General features: G+C 57.0%; 1 protein-coding gene across 5 annotated transcripts in view; it reads right to left on the bottom strand.

The window, feature by feature from the left end:
- Window positions 1-16,788, bottom strand: part of KLHL29 (kelch like family member 29) — a 308,129-nt gene that overhangs the window by 8,562 nt on the left and 282,779 nt on the right. For all 5 annotated transcript variants that reach the window (XM_055327216.1, XM_055327217.1, XM_055327214.1 and 2 more), the window contains 5 exons: window positions 8,680-8,882; window positions 7,727-7,986; window positions 4,869-5,067; window positions 4,542-4,724; window positions 4,157-4,337 (listed from right to left, as the gene is read on the bottom strand). In XM_055327216.1, coding sequence (XP_055183191.1) covers window positions 4,157-4,337; window positions 4,542-4,724; window positions 4,869-5,067; window positions 7,727-7,986; window positions 8,680-8,882 — 1,026 coding nt within the window. The remainder of the gene's footprint in view (window positions 1-4,156; window positions 4,338-4,541; window positions 4,725-4,868; window positions 5,068-7,726; window positions 7,987-8,679; window positions 8,883-16,788) is intronic.

The raw sequence follows: 16,788 nt of genomic DNA, 5'->3' as shown, positions 1-16,788 counted from the left end.
TTTGTGTATCGAGGAGTGAATGGGAAGGAAGGCAGTGGACGTGACAGGGAGAGACTTCTCTTGCATGAAACTTAGCTGGGAAAGGGGCAGAGAAGGTGGGACCTAGAAAAGCATATGGAGGTAAGAGATGGCTTTTATCGGTGGCACGCTGATGAATGTTTCAAAACAAGTTCCCGAGACAAAAAGTCCTGATATATAGCACTTGCTGATTTCTGTGATGTGAAATTGGTAGCTCGAAATCTTGGCCGATTTCAAGCTACCAGTGGTACATAGCTGAACATGCCACTGGGAAGAGATGCACAACAGCGTACTGCTGGACAGTATCCCCACCGTATACAGACACACAGACAGATCCGACCCCCAGAACATAGACAGTACAAAATATATAGTATTTAAAAAATTATATGGAGGAGTTTTGAGTATGGATTCTCTTTGTTTTTTCAGTATAATGTATTTAATTCTAATTTAAATGACTTAATTTTTAGTTAATACCTATAACTAATGACTAGCTTGCAGAATTCCTAAAAAAGGTAATAATCAGCTCTCAGGAGCCAGTATGAATGAACTCTAGCACACCATGGGTTTTGTTTTAATTTTAGGGGAAACGTTTACTTGTGTTTACATGCTGATAGGAAGGAGCCCAAATGGATAAGGAAAGATTCAATACATATGAAAAGAGAGGGAAGAGCTGATAAAGAGAGGCTCTTGGTAGGGGGATGTAGGTTGGATCCACAGTGGAGAGGGAAGGGGCATCCACATGGGCATGAGAGAGGAAGGCAACGATGGCATGAGTGTCAGTACATATGCAGGACTGATGGCAGGGAGAGGACAGTGTTCTGGATTGATGGCTCCACCTGTGAAGCAGGAGTCCGTGTTGGTGGGGGAGTGGAGTCCATGGGATAAGAGCCTTGATGGGGAAGGAGGAGATGAGAAACACATGTGCTTGAGAGTGGGAGAAATTGCTGACAGGGGCATGCAGCACGAAGGACCTGGTAGACGTTGGAGGACTTCCGTTTGTAGGGGGGCCAATCTACAAGATGGTGGGATTTTCTCCACCAGCCTTCAGCCTCCGGGGGTGGGCACAGAGAAGGGGAAGAGTTACAGGATCGAACAGATCTGTGGCATGTGTATCGCAGGACAAAGTGGCAAAGTAAGAGCACAGAGAAGTGATGGAATGTGAATCCCAGACAAAGCGAGGACAAAAGTGACAACAGGAAGCACCTTACAGGGAGAGACTTGGGATCTAACTGACTGGTCAAGCAACTGGGATATCTGAGGTCTTCCGGGGCAGCTTTTGGATCTCCATTCTGGGTGTCTCTGTCAATCGTTCCTGCCGGGGTGCTCTCACAAGCACTCACTCTGGACCTTCTACTTAGTGGCCCATCTACTGCTCACCACATGGCTCTTTCGAGTGTCCTGGCCTCTACGGTGGGCTGGGTTTGTCCCAGCACACCTTTCCTGGGAAGGATGCGGGGGGTCCACTTTTCCCCAGGAGCCTCTTTGGGGCACAAGCTCAGTGATCCAGAAGATTGCCTCTCTCAGCCGGTGCCCCTGGCTCTGAGACAGGGGTGAGGGGACAGTGGTGAGATGTCCAGCTCTGTGCCTGCGAAGACTCAGGATTTGAGGAGAGGCTGAAGTACCTTACAGGGCAGCAGGGGCTGATTCAATTAAGCCCCAGACGAATGATATGTGGCTAATAGGCAATGGAGTAAGTGTCTTTTTGGACAGTGTCAGAAGTTCAGATATCTGTTTCTTAAGCCAATATGGCAGAGATCCAACGAGCTCCTGCAGAAGGAGCTGGGTGACAGTGGAAGATTATGTGGCTGTTAGTCTTCAGGCTTTCGGTATAATGGCACATTCCGCCAAATGCGAATTTCCCGAGAGCTTGTTATTCCAGGTGGCTGATTGCCAAGCCACAAGCCCTCCTTCAGCTCAATCTGTCAGCTTCCTGCTTGAGAAGGATATGCTAATGACATGCAAATGACCCTGTGGAGTGAGCACTCTGCTATCATTTATACGGTAACCACAGCTAGTGCATATATTGCTATGAAGTATTAGACCTAGTTATTTATATAATGATATAATACAGGTTTGTCTATTGCACTGTTGTTTTAATCTATAATTATATAATCTTGCTCTATTCCTGTAATACAGTAATGTAATATAATTATAATGTACCATATATCTCATTCATTATCAATATAAGAGCAATTTGTACCATTAGTGCTTCCTGGGGAACAAAGCACCTTCGTGCCTGTCCCCATTACTCTGACCTTCTTGTCACCCTGGATTCTCATCATTGCCGCCATGTGGCACAGAAATTACTTGCCCAAAGGAGCTCCGGCTAGGTTCCTCAGGAAGCAGTGGGCATCCGCCACCCCACCTGTATGCACACCACCCAGAGGTCCTGTCCCTGCAAGGACAGCCACAGGACACCAAAAGGGCTGAGGCAGGGCTCAGGGCACCTGTTATTACTGAGGTTCCCAGGGTGGTCTTGCTCACCCGGTGCCCCAGCTGCTATCTCACAGCGGAACAAAGGCCCTGCCCTGGCCCCCAGGCAGGCCGGTCCAGGCTGCTACCCAGCCTTGGAGAACCGCTCCGGAGCCCAAGGGGAGCGGAGCTTGTCCCCCCCTCCTTGGTGCATTTGATCCTCGAACAAATCCCTGTATTTATCAACAAGTATAAGTTTGCAAAATGAGTAATCAGCATCTTAGGAGATTAAAAATAGCTGACAAAAGCAAGACAGGATGACAGATCTAGCTCACTTTACTCCTACATAGAAAATGTCTCCTCTTTCATGTGTTTATTATAGGATGACGAACGGTCGGAAGCCGGTGCTTCTGGAAGCCTTGGGCCGCGCGGGCCGTGCAGTGGGCCCTACAGAAGGCTGTCAGCAACAGGGCTGACCCTGGTTCAGCAGCAGTGTTAATATCCTCATAATCACACAGGGATTCCCCATTAACTCCAAATCAATATGACAATTAAATGTCGTTACTGAGCCATCTCTGGGCTCCACTTGGGGGAGTTAAAAGCCCACAGTGAACATCCAGAGCTTGTCTCACTCTGAAACTATCTTTGCTGTAACATTTGTCAAGTGTCCAATTAGCCACCGAGGGAAAAATACAAATTGAGGGGTACGTGCGGGTCCACAGGCGAGATGCTGTCACCTGGGAAGACGTGCTTTTCGTGACAGCTGATGACGTGGGCGGAGGGTGGTGGTGGGCAAGCATGAGGGAGGGACATGGAGTGAAGGCTCTGGTGATTTGAGCTGTGCCCTCCTGGGTTGGCACCTGGGGCCAGCTCGGCCTAACCTGCTACTCTCAGATGCACTAGTTTCTCCAAAAGCGGGACAGTGCTGAGGCCTCCCCTGTTTGCTGCTGACTCATGAGCCTTCCTGACTTCTTTCTGCGGCTTCTCCCCCAGGTGTCGGTTCTCGGCAAGAATGGTCTCCAGCTCCAAGGGAAAGTTGGAGTATTTGCACCCCGAGAGGTCCCCACCTCCAGCCTATGCCCCTTCTGCCTACATCTGATCCCACACTCTGGCCTGTTGTAAATGGGCCTCAGCGAGGAAGCCAGCCTGGCCTTCCAGCAGAGGGCAGGCTTACACACCTGGTCTCTGGCCCATGGCTTTGTATTCTCTTCTGGAGAATTCCAGACGTTTGGCTAGACCCACATGCAGTGACTGTTCCCCGAGTTGCAAGCAGCTTTCCTGGGATGTGTGGAAAATAGGGAGGAAGGGGCTCCCCCGGGTGTGGAGCCTCCCCGCTCGGCAGGGACATGGAGGCACAACCACGGACGCGGGACACATTTGGGCCATCGGTTCCAGCCTTGCCCTACATCCCTGGGAGGCTCTGGGCTGGTACTTCCAGGCCCCATGTGCCTCCTAGCTGCGCAGGCAGGTCGGCCAAGCCCACAGCTGGGTCTCTGGCCTCCAGCTTATCTGACCCCTGAGTGGGACAAGAGTGTCCCATCCCAGAAGTGGGCAGCTGTTATTTTCCTGCCGCCCCCTCACCATTCTCAGTCCTCAATCTTTGCCGCATTTGGAGAGCCCGGGACTATCGCCTTCTAAATGTCCCGTCTCCGGTTGGCCTCAGCCAGGTCGGTGCTGGGTAGGAGGAGCAAAATGATTTTAGCTGTCGTGACTGTGGCTTCATTACCTCTCCACGTGGTCCACGTTGCCTGCCACACCAAGTCCCCCGAGGGTGTAAATCTTCCCATCGTAGACAAGGCTATTGTGCCGACAGCGGGGGACCGTCATTCTGGAGACGAGGTTCCAGTTATCGAGCAGGGACATGTAGCACCAGACATCGGCCAGCGTCACCCCTGATTCCATCCCACCTGTGGGCAGTATGGGAGGTCCAGAGAGCAGGCAGGGAGTGAGGGAGGCCCACGGCCAGGTGGGCCCAGCCCCAGGGACAGAAGAGAAGGTTGCACCTGCAGAGTGGACACTTCTAGGCCTTGGCTTTCTTTAGCCCTGGTGTGGGGAGAGGAGCCCTTAGGAAGTCTGTGCCCGGTCCCCAGCCCAGCCCCGAGGGGCCTCACCTGAGAGGTAGATGTTGTCCCCAGCACTCACGACACTGAAGAACTCTCGATCGTAGAAAGGCAGTGAGGCCAGGGGGTACCACTTGTTGTTCTGTGGGTTCCAGCAGGTGACGGCCACCAGTGAGCGCTGGGTCATCCCCACCATCTGACGGCCCCCGACCAGGACGATGACCTCCGCCACACCTGCAGGGGCAGACGCACAGCTTTCGGACACACCTCAACACTGTGAGCATTGCTGCCTGGCGCCTCTCCGGGGGGACCACCCAGAGTCCTGGGCTGACCCCACGGCTCCTGTGTTTGGGGTGCTCAGGGCATGTTCCTCCATACCTGCTGAGAGGCGGGGCCGGGTTCGGGGTGTCTGCATCTCCTGGCGGGCGTGGGGCAGCATGTGGTAGCGTTTGGCTTCGTTGACCAGGTCCCGGCACGCTTCGGACGACTTGATGAGTTCCTCGTTGTCAACCACGTTGAGCAGGTAGCTGGGGTGGATGAAGGGGAGGCGGACCACAGCCAGGAGCTCCGCGGCGTACTGCAGGGGTGAGAGACACAGGGCGGAAGGGGGTCATACAGGTGGAGCCAGCTCTGGTGAGTCATACTGAGTGTAGACACGGCTTGCCGCGGCCCAGGCAGTGGCAGTGGGGGCTCCCATCAGCCAGAGGCGAAGAATGCAGGAGGTCGGGTGTGCTGCCCCCCACCCTGGGGCGAACCAGCCACCTGCCTCTTCGCCACATTCCTCCCTGCCCCCTCCCAGGTCCTGGGCTTCTGCTTCACCCCAGGCTGCAGGGGGAATGGAATGAGGATCCTGAGCCCTGAAGAGGTGTTCATGGGGCAGGAAGTCAGGAACAGGCGGGAGGGCCCAGGAAGGCTGATAGGAAGGCACCCCTGTCAGAGCCTGCGAATCCCCAGCCCCAACAGGCTCCCGGAGTGGCATCCCATGGCCTCAGACTGGCACCGGGACCCCTTCACCTGCAGCGAAGGCTTTTCATGAACCGACTCAATCCCCTCCTGCCTGACAATCTCTTTGCTCACCACTTGGCTTTAGTTTCATGCAACAAACAATTGGTGACAGTCCTGATTGTGGGAGTGTCACCAACACCAATTGTGGGAGTGTCACCAACACCCATAAGACCCGGTCTCTGAGCTTCGGGGGTGCGCAGTAAAATGGCAGGTGGGGGAAGGGGGTCATTACATAGAGGGCACTAGCGGGGCTCCAAAGAGGAGTCTAGTCAGGAGTTTTGGGGGTGCAGAATAGGAGCTTCCTAGAGAGGATGACGTCTGAGCTGGGCACGGAAGGGCTGCAGATTTCTCCAGGCCTCAGATGGAGAGCGGGGAGGATGCCCGAAAGCACATAGAAACACATCGGACCGTGGAGAAAGGTGCATCTGGGGGGTTCTGTGGAGCTTATTCTTGTTGGCTGTGCAAGGACTTTGTTGCGGGTGGGGTGTAGTGGGCAGGGGAGATGACACCGGAGAGGCTTAAGGAGACCAGCCTGGCCCCCCGCCCTGCCCATGTCTCGATTGCAGGGCTTTTGTGGTCTTTCTCTCAGAGCAGATGATGGAGCCCACGAGGGGCTTTCTTTCTTTCTTTCTTTCTTTCTTTCTTTCTTTCTTTCTTTCTTTCTTTCTTTCTTTTTAAGATTTTATTTATTTATTCATAGAGACACACAGAGAGAGAGGGGGCAGAGACACAGGCAGAGGGAGAAGCAGGCTCCATGCAGGGAGCCCGATGTGGGACTCGATCCAGGGTCCCCAGGATCAAACCCCGGGCTGCAGGCGGCGCTAAACCGCTGTGCCACCCGGGCTGCCCCACAAAGGGCTTTCACCAGAGAAATGACATGATCAGATGTGTTCTTCGGGACACAGGCTGCAGGTTGGGGACCAATCTAGGGTGGGGAAGACAGAAGGCAGGGCCAACATTGGGGGGACAACCTCAGCAATGCTGGTGAGAGGAGGGCCTGAATGGGGAGAGGAAGTAGGTCCTCTCCGGAGGGAGGTACAGAGGTGACGCGTGACAGCAGCGTGCGGCCCATTGGACACGTAAAGGCGTGGGAGGAATCTGGGCTTCTGTTCTGGGTGATGGGCAGAACTGAAGGAAGGAACACAAGACATGTGGCTTTGGGGGTGTACGAACTGGAGGGGCCTGGGGGACGTTGGCCATAGGCATGCAGCAGGCAACCAAAGACAGAGGTGTGGGCCCGAGACCCAGATGTGGGGGCTGTGGTGGATGGGGCAGTCACTATTCCAGCTGCCCAACCTGCTGGACTGCCTTTCTCCAGGAAGGAATCCTGCCCCTCCCCGCCTGATCGGAGAACCCCCTTCTCCTGGGTGCAGTGGCTGGGCCAGGGTGGAGAGCCCCATGCTGCCCATCCCAGCACCTGGCCCATCCCTCCCTCCCTTGGGCCACTTCCCGCTCCCCATGCAACAAACTACCCTTGTCATCCACGCTCAGCTGCCTTGAGGTGTTCTGGGCCCCAGCCTCCCAGATGTGGGAGCCTCTCCTCTGCTGCTCGGCAGGTGGCCTCTGAGCTCTCCCAAGAGCTACCTGGGTCTGTCCTAGCTCCTGGGGGCCCCTCACAAGTTAGAACCAAGGCAGTTCCATCCTGAGCAAGGCCCTCGGCCAGTGCTTTCTGGCCTGGAGATCCCAATGGGGTGTGACTGACGTCCGGTGACCCAGAGGCCCCTTCTGGGGACCCTGCCCTCCTTTCCTTCTGCCCTGGATCCTGCCTCCGATTTCTTCAGCTGCCCCCTCTGAGGGACTAGCCTTCCCTGCTGTGTGGTGTGTGCCGTGGTTTGTCATCTCCAGCACGGTTTCCATTTGGTCTGGGTGCTCCCCACCCCCGCAATAAGCGCAGCATGGGTGGGGCTCCTCCTGCCGGTCTGAGGTCACGGGAGCTTCGGCCTGCGGGCCCCGTGGCCTCTGGCTGGCCTGTGTCTCCTTTGGGTGGGAGGCCAGCACTTGCAACCCTCTGGCGACTGACCTCTCATCTCTCATCCCTCCGTTCACCTCTCTGCGGCCACAGGGGCAGTTCTCTCTGCCCCTGGGCTCCCGGAGGCTCCTGTGTGCTCCCATTGATGGTCAGACCAGACAGTCCTGCCTCGGCCACCTTCCTTCACCCCTGCTCCAGATGCCATCCCCCACACTGTGCCCTAGAGCCGGGGGGGGGAAGGAGGGGCAGGGCGGGGGGCTACCTGCGCACGGGACACGGGGTCCTTCTTGATCCACTTGATGACAGTCTCATAGACTAGCTCCTCGGCCTTGGTGTTGAGGCTGTCATTGGAGATGTAGGCGATGAAGTCGTCCTTGGAGATGCTGAGGATCTCCTCCTGGGCCGCCACCTCAGGGAAGATCTGCAGCGCGAAGGCCTTGGCCATGTGGTAGAGCTCGCTGCATTGCATGGCCTCGGCCATGGCCAGTACCCCCAGGCAGTTGCTGGCTGTCAGCTGCTTCTCTGGGGACAAGAGCACAGGGCCACTGACCACAGGGCCCTGGAACGGTGGCCATCTGTTCCTATCGCCCGACATTCCGGATCTGTCTCGGAACCCGTGTCCTTGGGACCTGCCTTCAGGACCTGGGGTCCCCATAAGACCACTCTGGCGTCCCTGGGCTGTGGATCTACCTTCGGGTTTTCCTGGGCCCCGTCTCAGGCTGCCTACCCTGGGGCATCCCTACCTCAGGTCCCAGCAGGAGGACTGAGGATGTGAGGTGTGGAGTGTCAGCTTCCTCACTGCTGTGGCTTCAGAGCTGGGGCCTGGGCTGAGGGCAGGGGTCATGCTGAGACTTACAGCGTCTTCTAAAACTGTGACAGGCTCCCACTTGAAGAAGGCACCAGCAGTAACACCCCTCATATGCCCACCTGCCGCCTCCTACAGGCCTCAGCCTCACCAACCTGGCCTCTGGGCCTGGCATCAGTCTAGTCGGCTCTCCTGAGGTCTGGCTAATGGTTATTTTTGCCTGGACGTGTCTGGGTCTGTGCCGGTGCATACAGTTGTCTGAATTTTCATCTCCAAACGGCCTTGTGACATCCAGCTGCACCCCGAGCTGGACACACAGCCCTTTCCTCTAACACCTGGCGAATTTCAAATTTCATGCCCATCCACGCCACCCCCTCCAGGCGACCTGGGCGCACCCTCTGCAGACTCACCGAGGAAGGACACGCAGACTTTGCAGAAGGTGTGGAACTGGAACTTGCTGGCCGCCTCCAGCAGCGTCTTGGCATTGGCCGAGTCGATGACCAGGGAGCCCGTGTAGACGAACTCCAGCAGCAGCTCGAGGACGTCGGCCTGCAGGTTGGACAGGACCAGCTCCAGCTTCTCCCGGCCGCACTGGCTGCCATCTTGCACCGACCTAGGCACAGAGACCAGGGTGTCCCTTACCTGCCACCCTGCGGCCACGGCGCCGCCTCCTCACAGGGCTAGATCTCCCTGCTCGCCTCGGTCACGCCCTTCATTTTAGGACTCAAGGGACACGGCAATGACACACCTGAACCTAACGACCTGACACAGGATCTGAAAGAGAAGAGTCTGACCAGAGACGCCCAAAAGAACAGAAAACCCTGCTTATCACTACTTGGCATGTCCATGCAAAAAAAGATGCAAATCAAAAAGCATGAGCTGTGGATGGGGACGAGGACCAGGACTGGCCTCAAAGGGAAACAATACGGTTCTGCCCCGCTGCTGGCTCCCGGGGCTCCGCCAGCAGGTCCCGGCCCCGGGGAAGTGGGGGGGCCCGGCTGCCTCCAAGCGGAGGGCCGCCAACGTGACCCAGGCTCCCAACCGGCCGAGGACACAGCCGATCCGGAGACGCCCCTCGATCGCCCCAAGCTGTCCCGGAACCCGGACTCCAACCCCGCCTACTTCCAAAAACATATTGTTTCCTTTTAGGCATGGAAAGGGAGCCCTCATGACATTGCTTTGAAACTGAGGACGAGACGAGATAGACGGACAGAATGGTTAGAGCCGGGGGAGGGGAAGGGAACAACCAAGGACTTCCGCCACAGACAGCCAGCAGCCATGACCTGGGACCTGGCCCGGGGGGGGCCCTCCTGCCACATGGAACACGGGGTCAGAGGTCAGGGTGGCCTGCGTGTAGAGTGTGCATCGGGCTTGGGAACTGGGGGAGCGGGGGAGGGACACAAATATATAAATATGTTCGTATCTGGTGTCTATAGAAATACAAAACCATTGCAAAGGCTCCTAAGGCCTGGCAGCCGCGCCCTACAGCCGGACCTGGAAGGAAACAGACAAGATGAAGCAGAGATCACACGGGTACAGAAGTGACCAGGAGGAAAGACACCCCGAGCGTTGAGAGTCAGGAGGCAGGTTGTCAGAGGTGGCTGGTTGGCACCCCGTCTCGGCCACTCTGACCACGGGTCCTGCTCCTGCCCGAGGCCGCGCTTGCCACGTGGCTGGGAAGTGACCGCTGGCGTCTCCCCTCCTGAGGAGGCCAGGGGCCCAGACCCTCGTGACCGGTCCCTGGGGCGCCCTGGTGGTGGGCTGTGGGGGTGGGGAGGTGTCCAGCAGCTGGAGCCCCCCGAGGAGGCTGATGCCTGCGTGCCCCAGCCCTGCCACGGCAGGCGGGCCTGGCCTCTCTGGCCCTCAGGCTCCCCTTCTGCAAAACAAGAGGCTTGAACTGGAGGAAGTCTAGAGTCCCGTGGAGTTTACGTGACAGAGGCTGGAAACACTTTGCCCAGGAGACTGCTCTACACAACAGAACCGCAAATGCCACCAGGAGAGCAACATTCTCTCCAGTCTGGCCACCAAGGGCTGTTAAGGCACCGATACAACGGGGCGGGGGACAGAGGAAGCTGGGACTTCATTTGGGGCTCCCCTCCCCACAGAACGGCTCATGGCACCGGGGCCTGCGGGGACACTGCCTCCAGGCTCGCGGGGGACGGTGCTGCCTAAGCCGAGGGTCTGAGCAGAGCCCCTTCTCGAGCCCACACGTATACACGGTGTGTGTGACTTTTAAAGTGACTTAACACACCGCGTCCTCTGCTGTCGGGATAGATTTTCATGCTCGGGTAACTTTGTTAAGCATAAAAATAGTTCATTATGTGATCATTTGAAAGCACAGAAATCTAACACCCCAGGCCTCAGAGGCCATCTGGTCGACCTCTTACTCCGGCTTTGCGGCCTCTGCCTTCATTCCTACATGCTGCTGTCTGGCCTCCCCTCCTCACAGCCTTCCTGCTCTGCGGGCTGGGCCAAAGCCGGGCTGCTCCCCTTCTCCCAAGGCACCCCAGCCACTGCTGCCTCCACTCGGGCTGGCCCTCCCACCACCTACGGTTCCTCAGCAGAGCTCCAATTCTGTGAAGGGCTGGGGTGGACTTCAGCTGTGTCCACACACACACACACACACACACACACACACACACACACACCCAGGAGTGTGTAGGACACATGAGCCAGTGTGGGGAGGTGTGTTGGGCAGATGGAAGGCCAGGCAAGTCCTGAGTGCAGAGTTTGATGGAACAACTGTGGTCATGCTCGTGGGAGATGCTTGTCCTGCCCAGAGTCTGAGCCACGGGGAGGGTCCTGTGGACAGGGTGGTGTCTGGATGGCTAACGAGCACAGGGATGACATGAGGAGGCACGTGGGGCGTTGATCATCATGGGTGCTGTCCAGGGTTAGCTGTAGCTGCTCCTTCAGGACCTCTGTGAGTTGCCTGTGGAAAGCAGGGGGCTGCTGGACAAGAACTTTGGGGAGTTGCTGGAGGCCCCTGGGGCCAGATACCAGACGTCATGGGCAGAATGACCATTCCACTTGACTACAGAGGAATACTTGGAACATAATGGAGGCTTTGGTGGGGGGCTGAGTTCAAGATCTATAGGGGGCGAGGCCTCAGGCAGTGAGGCCTCATGTGGCTCATCTGCACATGCGAGTCCATGGTCTACACAAGACCTCTGTGGTACTGAGAGAGGCTGGTGGTGACTCTCCATTGCTGGTCATCAGACGGTCTTAGGACTGGGCCTCAGGTCTCTTCCCCATGAGCAGGGATCCCCTGGGAGGCACTGCCCCTGATGGGTGGCCCTGGTCACCGGTGGGGAGCCATGTCCTTCATAATTGACTTTTCTGTCCCTGTCCTAGCTGGCTCTTGAGGTCCGAGCATCCTGTTCCACTCAGCAGCAATGGGGTACTGGGAGCTGCTGGTTAGTGTGGCATGACATGGCCTTGGAGGGGGGTGGAACAGGGTTGGAATGGTCAGTGACAGCCTTGTCAGGTTAGGCCATGAACCTAACACTAGGGGTGGGAGTATGGGGCAGGCTGGTGCTGTCCAGCCTGCACAGGATCTGGGGCTCTGTCCTAAGACCCCCAGGCTCACCTTCTCACAGGGTAGTGACATAGCCTCTGCTTGGCAGGCCTGGGTCTGTGGATGTACCAGGAATGCCTCATCCCAAATATTAGAGCGTTTGAGATCCCTCCATCAGCAATTCGCTCATGTGGTTAAGCATTGCCTTCCCCAGACTTTGGTCCTTTGTCTACCCCTCACACACCTCAGGGAGCAGATGCTTTCATTTTGCAAGTTAGATCTGGAATAATGGGGGGAGATCTGTGGGGCAGCGATGGATGGGGGGCAATCATGGAGCAGGTGGTGAATATGGATGGCACCCCGACCTGCTCAGGAGGATGACCCCACTCTTCCAATGCAATTCCCACCCCGCTGCGTGCGTAGGAGCTCAGGCACGTCGCCAGCTCCAGGGCACCAACCCGGCCCACGCTAGCCTCACTGGGTCCCGGGGACCTTCAGAGCTCAGGCGGGCCCTGGCCCACCCGTGGTGATTTGACGATGTGTCTGACTCACATTGTTCTGCTGGTCTCCGAGATGTGTCTCTCTTTTTATGATCTGCTCTTTCAGCCACACCTGTCTGTTCTACCAGGAAAGGGGTGCAGACTGCCACCCACAAACACCCAACTTCACAGGGAAGGAGGGGAAAGGCAGCATATGGCTTGACTATTGTGTTAACGTCTGTTGGGCAACCCTACCTCCAACATCTGTGTCACTCAGTTAGGTAGATCCCTTTAAGTTTCCCTGGAGAGAAGGATGGAGGGAGAAGCCCAGTGCCTACCCATGGGACGTGTGAAAATCAGCTTGGCCCAATCAGTGTGTCCATCCATTTTCATTTAATACAAAAAGAAAATAGAGTTCAAATGTGCCATTGGCTCCAACAGACTTGGTGAGAAGAGGATTTCGGCTGGAAGGTAGAGTGCCGGGTCTCTGTCCCGCTTGGTGTGATGGGGGCAGCTCTTCTCCGGGCTCCACATGTTGTCCCACCCAGGCTTGGGCACCATGTTCGCAAGTGCTGGCAGGGAGGGCCGTACGTCTGTGATCTCTGAAGGACTATCCCTGTCCTCTGTGATGGGGCCTGCAGCCTGCCGGGCCAGGGAGTCTAGCCAATGCCTCCAGTGGCACCAACCATGCCTGAGGGCTCCTTGGCTCCTGGGGATAAGTGAAGGGACTTCTTCATGGGCTCCCCAAAACAGCCAGGGAAGATTCAGGCCCTGCTCAGAGGGGTTGAGAAGTGCCTCTGGACTTGGGAGGCTGTAACCCCAGAACGCCACTAGCTCTAATGGCCACTCAAAATGGCCTTCCCCCTTCCCCCTTCAGTCCACAGAATCCTGGTGGGGTCCCCTCCGGCCTGGATGCAAGCGAGGTGTGGTGATGGCGCAGCCCTATTCCACACATTGTCCGAGGACAAAGCCGAGGCTCCTCTTCCTGCCGTGCTTTCACCTCTGACTGTCACAGGGACTCAATGGGATGACAATGGGGTGTGGAGGCAGCCTGGGGTCTCAGCACCGCTTTGCTCTGCACCTCCTGACGGCCTCATGTGCTCTTCTCCGTGGCCGCCCAGAGCTCCTCCTGTGCTCCTCACTTCAGAGGACACGGCCTGCTCCCGGGGATGGGGGCAAGTGGCCACAGCCTAGGTACCTGTTTCAGGTGAGGATTGTGTCTTCTCTTGCACAGATCCAGTGGCCAGTTTACAAATGTTTCCAACAGATACGCAGGGGCGCATGTGTATCGCACACACACACACACACACACACACACACACACACACACTCTGTATCCTTTCTCCTGGCCTATCTGTTCACACTGTCAACCCTGAGTTTTATTTTCTTTCCTTATAGACTTCATGCACAAGTAAAGACTACAATTTTGTTCCTCTCTGGGCTAGCAAATGGACGGTAAGAGCATGAGCTTTGGAGTCAGACCTCAATTCCCATCCCAGACCTACTGGTTACTTAAAATCCTCTGGGCTTCAACTTCCTCCTCTGCAAAGTGGGCATATTAATGGTACCTGCTTCTGCGGGTTAGTGGGAGGATTTTCAGGATGACATCAGACACCTCTACACGTCTCCCTGTGGGCTGGGTCGTGGCCTTGTCAGGGAAAAAAGACAAGAGTCTGAAACAAAGTAAGGGAAGACTATGGAAAGAAGCTGTTGCAGCCACACCAAAGGGACATACACACGTGAGGAGAGAGCCTGTGGGCAAAGTGGGGGGGGGGTGGCCCGGGGCTCCTGGGCAGCCGAGCTAGTCGGGAGAGGACACCGTGACCCCTGGCTGTCCTGCTCACCGCCTGTCATCCATATGCAACACACAGCTGACCGTGACACCTCCAGGCTCAGCCAAGGCTGGGGTCCGGCCCCTATGCTGGCCTTGTTCCCTCCATCGCCACCTTGCACCCGGCACTGTGGTGACACTGAATTCCTTGCCTCGACACCCTGCTGTCCCGAGCTGGCTCCTGTCTGTCAGCCGTGCTCTGTCCCCCTTGTCAGCCTGGGCAATTCCCATCCTCTGTTCAATACCCATGCCAGATACCACCACATCTGGGGGCCGTCCCTGAACACCCCTCTTCCCACAGCTCAGCGCTTTGCCGGTGAGCCTCTATCCCCCTGACTGTGCTCAGTCTGCTGTCCTGCTCTTACTTCTTTCCACCCCCTTCCCCCCGCCCGGCTGAGGGCACAGACCTGCCTCCTCTGGTGTTTCCTGTGAGACCTGGCACCCAGGGGGCTCCTGCTCGTTCACTGAATGACTTGGTTTCCCCATGTCTGCCCCATGGCCCCGGGTGAGGGGGTGTCCACACTGGGGTCTCCACTGGCTGGGGGCTGGGACAGCGTCCTCACTGGGGCTGGAGTGGTGACTGTGTGCTGGGTCCCAGGACGGGGGTGGGCAGGAGTCCAGCCTGAGCCCCCAGGGGTGCGGGTCCTGGGGCAGCAGGGAGGCGTCACCCTGCCCCTGACAGTCTCCCTACGGCCCTCATGAGAGTAAGGACCGGGACACCACGTGGACACAGACTGCCCCTACTCTCTCTGGTTCCCTAGGGCAGCTGCCGGAGCGGGCAGCGCCTGCTTCGGGCTCAGCGGGCAGGGCCCCACCTCTCCTCCTGGGCCACCCTGGCCGCTGCGCCGTCTCCAGGGTCACACGCAGACTGAAATCACGTGGTAGCACCAGCTGCTCCTGAGAGTGTGCACTTCTCCAGGATTTTACATGGCCAGAGAGGACATCACCTCTCTGCAGAGTCTACTTTCCTCCCCACAGGAGGAATTCGTTTGCAGCTATGGGCAGGAACGATGATGTACGTACGCCAAGGTTAGGACAAGGGAAATAGAATTTAAAATGGCTGCAAATTAACCTTGGGACCTTCAACCACAGGGGCGCCCCTGGGCCCGGCCTCAGCCTCCCCTCCTCCGTGAGTGACCCTCCTGTACGCCCATGGAGCCTCCCCAGACCTCAGACCTCTCTGGGCTCAGATCCATCTATCTGGCTGCCTACCAGGCATCTCTACTTGGGCATCCGTCAGCCACAAGCCTGCCAGGCCAGACGCTCAATTCACCATCCCTGCTAGCTCTGCCCTGACAGTGGTCCTGGGACCCACGTCCCACCCTGTGACCTCACCTTTCTCACATCCTGGGGCTGGTACATGGGAAGCCTCTGCAGGGCTGGCCGTGCCCACCCCCCGACACTGCCACTTGGGGATTCTGGAGCCTGAAGGAAACCTGGATGTCATTGGAACCAACCTCCTGTTTTACAGATGAGAAAACCTGAGGCCTGAGAGAGAGGACGTGACTTGCCTAGGGTCATAGGACAAGTGGCAGAGTCTGGTGTAGAACCCAGGTCTCTTAGCTCCCGGTGGGGGGGGAGTGGTGCCCTCTCCCTTCCAGGGACTGCCTCTTAGCTCCAGCGCCCCCATCCTTTCCAGGTAGGGTCACTGAGGCACATCGTACAGTTCTTTCACCTTCAGGTGGCCATCCTGTTCCCACAGCTCTCGATGGTCCCCACATCCTCAGACCAAGCCCAGGGCTGTAGCCCAGGGATTGGACTTGCCTGCCTATCTCACCCCAGCTCACACCCATCTCTGGGAAGGCTCTCTCCCCCTCCACACTGCTTACGATGGTCTCTGTCCCAACTTTTCATTCCAGGCAACCCATGCCTTGTCTGGAGCATTCTAGAACATTCCAGAACATTCTTTGTATTCTAGAACATTCCAGGCAACCCACCCTTTGCCTGGAATGTTCTTCCTCCTTCTTTTTTGGCCTAAGAAGCCTTCACGACTTTTGGGTTCCCACCAAGTGGTGTCCTCTGTTGTGAAAAAGTTTGGTTTTACACGTAAGGTCTCTAAAGACAGTCAAAGGACTCCTGTGCTCCTCTGGCCCACATCTCTCTAGCCCAGGGCTGGGCCATCACTGAGTACCAACCTGCCCCTGCATCCTGCCCGCTCTGTGCTCTCCAGCTGGTCTGTAGCAGGGACTAAGGCCCTAGGATGCTGGTCACTGCCAGCACCAGAATTTGCCAAGAGTGGTAGCACAAAGACCTCCCTTGGCCTGAAGAAGCCACTGGACATGCCCCTTTACCCCAGAGCTCATGCCCCTGACCCCTGTGCTTGGACAGAGAGGACCCAAGCACTGGGGGTGGGAGACCCAAGCTGTCCATGAGGCTGGAAGTCACAAAGAGCCTGCCCCTTCCTGCACGGCTGGGGCCAGCGCGGCTGGGTGGGGCTTGCACGCCGGGCACAAGAGATTGGAAAGGAGATGCCAGCCAGTGTGCCATCCTGAAACAAAACACAGTCACTCTGGGGTTAGTTGGCAAGTCCAAACACAGCATTGGGAAGCAAGCAGAGGTCCTGTCCTCCCACTCTGAGCCGAGTCCCAGCTCAGCGTCCGCCCCGGAGAGGCTGCAAGGCAAAATGAGCAGCGGCATTAATCTGCTGATGGGTGAGAGAAACAGGAGCGTTACCCTGGGCCAGCCCCCTCGG

The sequence above is a fragment of the Nyctereutes procyonoides genome, unplaced genomic scaffold (assembly GCF_905146905.1).
Source record: "Nyctereutes procyonoides isolate TBG_1078 unplaced genomic scaffold, NYPRO_anot_genome, whole genome shotgun sequence".
Taxonomy (NCBI): domain Eukaryota; kingdom Metazoa; phylum Chordata; class Mammalia; order Carnivora; family Canidae; genus Nyctereutes; species Nyctereutes procyonoides.
Note: the sequence above shows the minus strand (reverse complement) of the source record. Positions and strands in the feature narration are given on the sequence as shown.